General features: G+C 60.3%; 1 protein-coding gene across 2 annotated transcripts; it reads right to left on the minus strand.

The window, feature by feature from the left end:
- Nucleotides 1-1,213: 1,213 nt before the first annotated feature.
- PRMT2IP (PRMT2 interacting protein) lies at nt 1,214-7,306 on the minus strand. Of its 2 annotated transcripts, none has more exons than XM_024761705.1 (2): nt 4,478-7,306; nt 1,214-2,676 (listed from the first exon to the last, which is right to left on the minus strand). In XM_024761705.1, the coding sequence occupies exons 1-2, from the start codon at nt 7,257-7,259 to the stop codon at nt 2,309-2,311; spliced, it is 3,150 nt and encodes a 1,049-aa protein (XP_024617473.1). In that variant the 5' UTR covers nt 7,260-7,306; the 3' UTR covers nt 1,214-2,308. The 2 variants fall into 2 exon arrangements, with proteins under 2 accessions (XP_024617473.1, XP_024617474.1); XM_024761706.1 differs by having other exon boundaries at nt 2,542-2,676; nt 4,426-7,306.
- Between the last annotated feature and the right edge of the window lie 2,720 nt (nt 7,307-10,026).

Raw genomic sequence — 10,026 nt, forward strand, 5'->3', positions numbered from 1 at the left:
AAATCCAGCAAAGCCCTGGTAGCCAGGTGGGTGAGGCTGGCTGGCTGCAGAAGCCCAGGGCCCGGGGGTTCAGAGTGACCTCGCCTACGTTGCAATCCTGTCTCTCCCTGCCTACGCTAGTAGCCCGGAGTGATTCAAACTCTCCAACACTTCAGCTTTCTGTAAACATGAACCACACCCCAGCTCTGCAGGTTGCAAGACAGAGTTGACGTGGTAGGAGCAGACTGGATTTGAGCCTTGTTTCCGGGCCCCGCCTCCTCCCATCTCGTTCCTGCACTCCAGCCACACCTGTTTCCTCTGGGACCCTGCACATGCTCTTCACCTGACTCAGGAAGCACTTGGCACTCATTTACCCACATCTTCCTACTTGGCTCCAAGGCCCACTTCAGGCAGCACCTCTTCTGGGACCCAAGGACACCTCCTCACACCCCGGTTAGGCCAGGTCCCTTCTGAGCTTCCACGGCACCCTTCCCCCAGGTTCTGCACTGCAGTCACCACATGTGTTGGAGTTACCTATCTCCTGACCTGTCCCCTTCCCAAGCCAGGGGACTCCAAGGGCCTGTGTGGATAGAGTACTGGGGGCAATGGGTCCACACAAATAGTGTAGCTGAGCTCAGTGAAGACCCACAAATATTAGGATAGATGCTGGTAGGTGTGACCAGCCCTCACAGACTGGCTCTGCCCAGACTGAGTGGGAAACCATGGCCAGGAGGCAACCTCAGCAGCCCTGAGAACAAACCTCTATGGGAATACATGCCAGCAGAGGCAGGGTGTCTGGAGGGAACCTAAGCCCAGCTAAGGTGTAAGAGGGGCCATCCCTCAGTGGAGAGATGGGGACAGCTCTGTTCTACCTAGCCCTTGGCAGGCACATCCTTGGTCCTGGCAGAGGGGCACACAATAGGGTCTGGTGACCAGCATTTCTCACTGGGCAGTGGGCTACATACCAGCAACCACCAGGACCCACGTGGGTCTCAGGAGGGAGAGGCTTTGCCTGAGCAGGGAAACGGCTGCACCGTGGGCATGTGGTGAGGGCCCATGTGGCCGGAGCTAGCGGGCACAGCGTGCGTGTCGGCCTCAGCATCTTCTGGGCTGGGAGCAGGGAGAGCTGCAGCCTCTGAGTGAAGGGCTAGCGATGACATCACCTGGCGATGACATATGAAATCTATGACCTCCCCCCAAGACACAGTCAGGCCCCAGGTCCAAACACAACCCAAATGCTTTTATGTTTAATGGCCTGCCTCCAGGGCCCACAGCCTTATTACCGACCTTAACTAGGCCAAGGGCCTGGCTTGCCAGCCTCTGGCTCAGTTCAGCACTCTGCAAGAAGGTAACCCACAGCAGGCCTGGCTGATGCGGCCCTGGCTTGGGGAGGGCCAAGGTCCTTAGGCGACATCTTCGGAGACCTCCCAGGACTGAGCTGTCACTCAGCCTGTCCCTTTTTTAGTCCCTGAGTCCCTGCAGCTGCTTGGCTTCCGGCAAACACACAACTTTCCTGGGAAAATGCACCAGGTTGGGGCGGCACCTCAGGGAAGTCACTGGTGTCAATTCAGCACAGGCCGGGGCCTCCCAGGGGTGAAAGCAGCAGGCCCAGGACAAGGATGCCAGCCTCAGGCTGTATCCCTGCACCCGCTGTAGCAGGGGATGGGAGGGGAAGGCTCCCCTCAAGGAGCTCCAGACTCGGGGGTTAGGGCCCAACCCCAAATGCTGGGGCTGTACGTAGCCCTAGGCTTTCCTGGGAAATGACTCTAGAAAGTGTGTGAGCCATATACACTGGACAACATACCACTCTAAGATGACCAAGTCCTATGACACATCAAGACTTTCTAGAGGAAGGTTCTGTGGGCCTCAGCCTCCTATTCCAGGCCCTGGCTGAGATCTAGGCTCCTGTCCTGGGCAGGAAGCAGAGAGCAAACCGTGATGGGTGTGTGTCAGGCATCACCCCACAACAACCCTGTGAGGTAGGCTGTGTTGTCCTATTTTACAAACGGGGAACTGAGGGCGCAAGAGAGGAAGTGGCCTGCCCGTTTACACAGCAAGGAACAGGAGCCAGGATTCAAGCCCAAGTCTGTCGGGCTCCAAAGCCCACACGTTTTCTCTAAGGAAGAAATAGGAAGTAGTCCTTTCTGATAAAGGCCCTCAAGTTAAAAGTTCAGGGGCTCTCAGCCCAGCCTGTGGTGGGGTGCGGGGGCAGGGTAAGAGCTGGAGAAACCCCAAGGCCATGTCCGCTCCTGGCCCTCAGCAGCTGGACCGGCAGAAGCGGGGCACAGAGAGCAATCCCCAGATCTCCAAACAGCAGAGGCGACCAAGGCTACAGCTGATGACTCTGGCTCCCCAATAGCTGCGGGCGGGGCGCGGTCCGGTCGGGTCCTGAGGCCTTGTGGCCCCAAGTGGGCAGAGCCAGGCCATTGAGCCAGGCGGATTCGAGCAGGCTGCGGAAGCGTGCCCTCATCGCGGGGCCGGGCAAGCTGGCACCAGCAGCAGGGGTGGGTGAGGCACCTCGGGACCCTCCTCCAGCAGTTGCCTCTGCTTTCTCCAGGCCAGGGGTTGGTGGCTTCCTCCCCGGCTTTTTGGCTTTGGGGGCAGACAACTTCCAAGCCAGGTCTAGGCTCTCTGGCTCCTCTCTGGCCACGGTGGGCTCTGAGGAGGGCACAGATCCAGCCTCAGTGTCAAAGTCACCTGGAAAATGAACATACCGTCAGGCTGCAGACCCCCAACACCCTCAAGTCCCATCTCCAGGCCTCCAAAGCCATCTAGACCAGTGGTTCTACTGTCCCAGGTCAGGGCAGCCCTGGAAGGGTCACAGACATCATGACCCTTTCCCAGCATGTGCACACTGGCCAGACCGTCATGCCCGTCAAGCCGAAAGGGTGTGCTTCTCCTCAGGTGATACCAGCACTCTATCTAATGGGGGCACCCCCCAGGAACCCTTTGGGTACAAGGACAAGAGGAAAGGGGCTCAACAGGCCAGAAACCATTGGTCTGATCCAAAGGCTCACTGAACAGGTAGGGATACTGAGGCACAGAGAGAGAGGACCCTGCCACATATAAGGGTGCCATCATTCTTCTGTCACATCACCCCCAGAACCGGAACAAGAGCCAGGCAGGGACTGCCCAGAGAGCGGTACCCAGAGGGAGGGAGGGAGTGGAGGAAGGGGTGGAGGGAATGGGAGGGGCCTTCTGACCAAGAGCACACCTACTTGGAAGGGGGGCTGTCAGGGGAGCACTGCCTAAGGACACCACTGAGGAGTGGCCCCATAGGGATACGGGAGGGAATGGGGACGGGGGCACCAAAATGCAGCCAGTGGTAGGAAGCTGGGCCCCAGACTCTCATAGGCTTGGTCAGAGCAGGAGGGGTCTGTGATGTGCCTGTGACCCACTGTCCAGAGGACCTGTCCCTCCCTGGGCCCCAGAGAGCCCAAATGTATAGAGAGAAGACTGGCTGGGGGGCTTGTGAGTGAGGCATGACACCCACCTTCACTCTTTCTCACCCAGGAATACAATGCTTGTCCTTGCATTTTCTTTGCACCCCATTAGGGCAAATGCCCCAACTTTGTAAGTGCTCAGCAATGCTCATCACCCACACCCCAAACTCCACATCAGCACCTCGCCGCCTCAGGCCCCCTCTCTACCCCGATATGGAGTCTGGACCAGGGCAAGACTGCCAGGATGGGGAGGGGACAAGAAAGTTTCTGTGGAGACACAACCTGAGGCCTGGCGGACGTAAGGCAGGGGGACTACAGAGAGGGCCTCTGGCCTCAGTGCCAGATGTCCTGAAGTAGGACAGGCAACGACAGACACCACTTGACACCATCACCAAAGCCTCGGCTGAAGAAGAGTGATCCCGATGGTACCCACCGTGAGGCACTACAGCCACTCCCCAGAGCAAGGTCCAGCTACCTGAAGTGAGGCAGAAGATGCCCCCGGACACAAAAACAGCACATCGGAGAACACCGTGCACAGATTATTTGGTAGGGAGAAGCAAACCACAAAATGACGCTCTGACTTACAGGCAATTTCTGTGTGTGTAAATATCTGGGAGGACTGGGGAATTACACGTTTAAAAATGTTCAGAGAAGAAGCCCAGCATGCAGTCAGGTATTTGGGGCTTGAGCTCGGAAGAGGGGAGCGGGGCGGGACAGACACAGGGGGAGATGACCTCAGACAGGCACAACGGAGGATGAGGGGGGAACCTGGGAGGCTGCTGCGCCAGGGAAGGCCAAGTTTTCCTGGGGACAGAGCAGTTGGCATGTTCAGAGACTTACAAAGGAGGCTGTGCAGGCGCTCATTGATGCTGGGGGTGAAGAGGGATGCGGGCGTCCACAGAGCCTACCCTGGAAGGCCAGCCCCCTCCCCAGGCACGAGCTCTTTCCAGAAGCCCAGGAATCCCTCAGCCCCTGGCTGTGACCACTCACACAGCCCACACACCTGTCACTCGCTCACACAGCTCCGGTGGCTACTGGGGCTGCCCCATGCTCACCCAGCTGGCGGCGTACACAGTCTCGCCACTGAAGGCCCAGCAGGTCAGGGTAGATGTCGGGCAGCTGGCGCAGCGCCAGCAGCTTCAGCATGCGCGACGTGCAGCCATGCAGGGCGCGCTCCCGCAGGGCCCGCTCCTCCGACAGCGTGGTGGGCCGCAGCTCCACGCGATGCTCCTGCAGCACGTGGTCCACGGAAGCGGGTGGCAGCCGCGGGAAGAGCCGCTCCTTCACCAGGTGGATGGGCACGAAGATGGCCCCGGCCCGCACCACGTGGGGGAAGGGGCACTGCTGCGTGCACACGAAGCTCTGCAGCTGGGACAGCAGCTTGCTCAGCAGCCCCTGCACACCCTGGCAGTCCTGCCACGCCGCCCGGCCCCAAGGCCCAGACGTCTCAAGCCACTCGCGCAGCTTTTCCGGCGGGGAGTGGGCCACTGAGCCTGAGATGGCATCACACAGGGAGGCATGCAGTCCTGCAAAGTGTTGCTCTGGGGAGTCTGCTGTGGCAGAAGTAGACGCTGGAGCGGGGCCTACAACTGGAGCCGGAGCCGGAGCCGGAGCCGGAGCCGGAGCCGGAGCCGGAGCCGGAGCCGGTGCAGGCGATGGAGCCGGAGCAGGGGCCGAGGCGGGGGAGGTCATGGCTACGGCTGGAGGGCTGGGCAGCGCCAGGTTGAAGCAGGCCACGGGCAAGGGCTGGGTGAGAATCTGTAGTCCAGCGGGCACAGGTGTGGGGGTGGGTGCAGGCTGAGCAGGGGCTGAGGTGGGCACAGCTGGGACCACGGCTGGAACCACAGTTGCAGGCAAGGGTGCTGGCCGGAGGATCTTGAATTTTCGGAACATGAAGGCTACAGAGCTGTGGAAGTTGGTCCTTGGGGTCGCCTCTGTGGTCACTGGCACCCCAGGCAGGCCTGGTGCCTCTGTGACTACCTTTTTCAGGACTTGCCGATCTGAGACTGTGTCCCCCACACCTGGCACGTCGGAGACTGTGTTTCCCACACCTGGCACATCCACAGCTGCGGTGGGCTTGGCATGCCCTGCAGGATGAGGGACCTTGGTAGGGGGGGCCTCTGCCGTGGTCTTCTTCACACTCAAGTCCAGTGCCACCTCCTCCTTAAGTGAGGCGTGCACACTCGAGGGGGCTTCCTGGCCAGGCAGAGATCCCCTGCAGTCTTTGTCATGGCTCTCACTGGGGGCTGGGGCCGGGTCTGGCTCAGCTGTGGCCTCAGGTGCCTGCACGTCCAGGTAGTCACGGTAGGGGGCCAGGCTGAAGACGTTGTCGATAATGGGCATGGGTGGGGAGCTGGGTGGCAGCGTGCCCTCGTTCTGCGGAAGAGACTGGCGCTCCTGGGCACAGGGCGGGAGTGCCGGTGGGGTGCGTGGAACTGGACTATCTCCAATGACGATGGGTGCCCCAGGGTGCTCATCGAGGTGGGGCTGGAGCTGCTCTCTCCTGCAGCTGGGCAGCCACATCTTCTCCTCAGCTTCCTGCACTGGCTTCTCTGCAGGCCTTGCAGGCTCTAAGCATGGCTGGCTGGCAGGCAGAGGCTGGCCTGCCCGCTGGAAGGCCCCGGGCTGTGGCACAGCCTGCACACTGTTCTGGGAAGGTGGTGTCCCTCTGAGCCCTGGGGATGCTCCATAGAGAGAGAGGTCATCCCGGGCGTAAGGAAAGCCCAGCGTCTGGGGGGCAAAGTCCACTGGGCAGCGTGAGGCAAGAGGTGGCTCCAGCTTGAGGCCTGGCGAGGGTGCTGGGAGGGGGGCAGAGGGGTAGGAATATGCATCCAACCCCACTGGGGGCATATAGGGTGTCTGAGCTGCCTGCTGCCTCAGGTAGGGGCTACTTAGCCCACCAGCTGGGTACCCGGCCCCCTTGTGGGCTCCCAGAGGCTGCGGTGGAAGCATTGAGCCATAGCTGCCCTGCTTCTCTGGGTGGCGACAGGCTGGAGGGCAAGGGAGGGCCTGTGCGGGATGGGGCAGCGGATAGTGGGTGGGCACTGCATCCTGGCAGGCTGGTCCCAGAGGTTGGGCCAGCTGAGTCCAAGGACTGGGGGGTCCCTCGGACAATGCCTGCTTGGGGTCCCCAGAGTAAGGACCTGCATACTTGGAGGCCAGGAAGCCCGTGCTGTGGATGGTCCGATACTTCTCCAAGAATGCCTGGCACGGGGAGAAGCTCACCGAGGAGTCTTTGCCAGATGTCCCAGCTGGCACCCCACGCAGGAAGGTACCATCCAGGGACTGGCCCTTGCCAGGAGCTGGGGGCAGAGAACAAGATGGGTCGGCGGCGGGTAACAGGGGTCCAGTCACCAGCGTCCAATCAACATCCAGGGGCCTCTTTGCTGCCCCTTCCCCCAGGCAGGTTGAGAGCCCGTAACACAGAGGGTTGCGGTAGACAGGTTTGGGTGCCGCCAGTGGTGGGCCTGGGTAGGAGTGAGCCTGAGGACCGAAGGGTAGGAGCTCAACCGGGCCAGAGTCCTGTACTTTCTCGGAGCTTTCTGTGGGTGGGCGGTAGAGCAGGCAGCTGGTCAGAAGGTTGTCTGCCCGAAGTGGGGGTCCTGCCATGCTGGTGGGGTACAAGGGTGGGTATGGGGTCCAGGATGCCAACCGCTCAGACCCTGTCTTCGGAGGACCCCCCATGGGGCAGGAGAAGTAGGCACCTTTGTAGCTGCAGGGGTCCTGGTTACCAGCAGAGGGGGGCAGGCTGTGCCCGGGCCCAGAGTCTGCCTCTAGGCGGGGCAGCTTGCCATACATCACAGGCCCCAGGGTCCCCAGTGGCCGCTTCTCCGCCATCACTGTGAAGGCTTCAAGCCCTCCAGGGCCCCAGCTACTCAACTGCTGACCTGGGAGAGAGAGGGAGAGGCAGGGGCTGTCAGAAAAACAGGTTACAGGCAAGCAACAGAAGGCTGTTGCTCTTACTGGCTCATTGCCATGCCCAAGAACTTGGCACTTAGTAAATGCTCAATAAAGACTGTACGGATGAATGAATGAAGGCATGAGCCAACTTTATTCTGTAAAAGCTGCAGAACCCTCTGTTTAGTGAATTCTTGTACAGCAGCCCTAACGTACCCCCGCCCCCACTCCAGGGGCCCCTTCTGTTCAGCTTTCCTCCACATGACTCCCAAGACCCCTTCCACAATTTCCCACACCTCCACCCATTTACAGATGAGGAGACCCATTCATCCCAAAGTCACTGATGAAAGACATGGGAGGAGAGGCAGGCTTCCTACCTCTCACTACGAGCTCTTATTCCAAGATGCCATAGTGATCTCTAGATGCCTACAGCAGCCAAGACGTGGAATCAGGCACTGTCTACAAATTCAGATTTCCTGTGATACTCTAGATCTCACTTTCTGACCTGCCAGTCTCATCGAAAATAGCAGAGCCAGGCCTGGAACCCGGGTCCCTAGGCCCAGGAGGACAGATACTGGGCTTAGTTTTAGAGGGCAGTACCCCAGCACAACCCTTTGTATAAGCCCCACCCCGCACCCTAGACCCACCCCAGACCCATCCCCAGGAGGAGAGCAAAGGCTGTCCAGCAGATGGTGCTGTGGCGCCAACAGGAAGCTCCCAAAAGAGGAGGGGAGGAGAACCTGTGCCCATCCCAGCCCCCAAACTGCAGCTATTCCAAGAACATGGGGGCAGCACAGGACCATGGAGCAGGTGGGGAGGCGAGAGGATGTGAATACACAGGGAAGGAGCTTCCAGGGGTCACAAAGTGCTAGTTGGCAACGACCTCCATTGTATTGATGGAAAAACTGAGTACCAGAGAAAGACTAAGGTCCTCAAGCAAGGCCAAGCGAGGACTGGGACCTATAGGCTCAGAGAGGTCAAGTGTGGCTTTCCTCAAGGCAGCAGGCACCCAATGGCACAGGAGGGGGTCATCTGAGGCCAGTCTACTAGGACCACATTGACCTGCTTCTACCTCCCCCAGTGCCCTGTTCCCCGAAACCCTCAGGTGTCTTAGAAAGGATGAATCAGCTCAATCTTGCTATCATTAGGCCATGGGACAGGTGTCACAAGTTTCTATCACGAAGCCAAGATCAGCCCCCCCTCTCAGTCTTCTCCCTTCCGGCTGGTGGCCAATGAAACCCACACGCTCAGAGTTAGACCAGCGCATTTTGGGGACAGAAAAAGCCGAGGGTAATATGGGGGCCAATGCCTACTCTCATCCCAGCCTAAGTGCACCAAGGAAGCCAGACACGACTCAGAGAGAAAGCTGTCTCATCTCCGGGCCAGAATCCAACACCTCTGGCCAGCCTGGAGAAGTTGATGCTCCGAGAAGACAGGAAGGAGCACCACAGCAACAATACCGATAGCAGCGCCCTATGACAGGGCCCTGCACCCCAAGGGGAAAGCCCCCACCCTGCTGCACAGCGACTTTGCAAGAAGGGGTTGTATGGTTTGGGGAGTGCTGAGCCCCCCCTGCCCTTGGGGGGCTCTGGGTTAATAAGTGCCTCCCCCACACACTCCTTGGGGCCTTCTCCACACCCACCCCCGGCCCCAAGAGCCCTTCTCTCCTAGGCTCTGCCCATTGCATGCCCTTGACCCTGGAGACGTAGCCCAATAAAGGTGAGGCCACTTGGGACCCCCAAGAGTCTTTGGGGGAGAGATGGGGGCTCCAGGGAGCCAGCAGAGGACTGTGAAAGGTATGGGGGTAACATTACCTCCGGCTCTTAGGAGATGGGGAGAGCCCAATATTTTACACACTCCACTCTAAACGGTAGCCAAAATGTAGGTGCCTCCTTCCCCCACACACACGCAGTAAGAGGCAAGCAATTGTTCGGAGAAGGGCGGGACCCCAGGGGGCAGGGTCACATCACCCTTTGGGCCACCGAGCTGCTTGCTGGCTGAGGTTGCGGCTGGGCTGGGAGCACCAACCTCAAGCAGCGCCCAGAAGAGCCCACCACCGCTGTGCCATCCCTGCCCTACGCAGCAGGGGGAGCAAACAGCTCCGTGGCTCAATTCCCTCTTCCAACGCCTAAGGGGTCTCCGGATGGACGCTGGGCAAGACCAGGAAGAAGAGAGCGATCCTGCCCAGCTGTGGCCAGCGCTTGGACTCTGAGAGGGCTGAATCGGCTCCCCTTCCCGTGTTCTCACACCTCCCCCAGCTGAGGCTCTGGGCCCTGCCCACGCTACAACCGCATCTAGGGGCAGCCCAGGCTCCCGTGGTGGGGGAAGGGTCGCGGAATCCGCTCCACCCACTTTCCCCTACCTGCTTGGCCCATAACTCCGGTGCCTGGGGCCCTCAGCCGACCTAGCTTTGGGGCTGCCGCCACACCGACCCCGGCGGCTTCCGGGTGTCCCCATGCCCTGCCCTGCGGCGCTGGGGCGCACGTGCACCCCAGCAGGCCGATACACAGGCCGCCGCCACCCATGCAAACCCGTGCCTGCAAGTACGTGCCTGGCCCATATCTGCACACACGCCCCTCCAGAACTGCGTTCTCCCCTCGTTCGGGCCCCCGCGCACCCAGCTCCACGGACCGACACCCAAAGACTGGCGGGAGGGCGGGGGCAGGGGGCGGCCCGGCAGCAGAGTCCGGGCAGCCACCGCCTCGGG

This window comes from Neophocaena asiaeorientalis, unplaced genomic scaffold, assembly GCF_003031525.2.
Source record: "Neophocaena asiaeorientalis asiaeorientalis breed wild unplaced genomic scaffold, Neophocaena_asiaeorientalis_V1.1 scaffold54, whole genome shotgun sequence".
In the NCBI taxonomy this organism is placed as follows: Eukaryota; Metazoa; Chordata; class Mammalia; order Artiodactyla; family Phocoenidae; genus Neophocaena; species Neophocaena asiaeorientalis.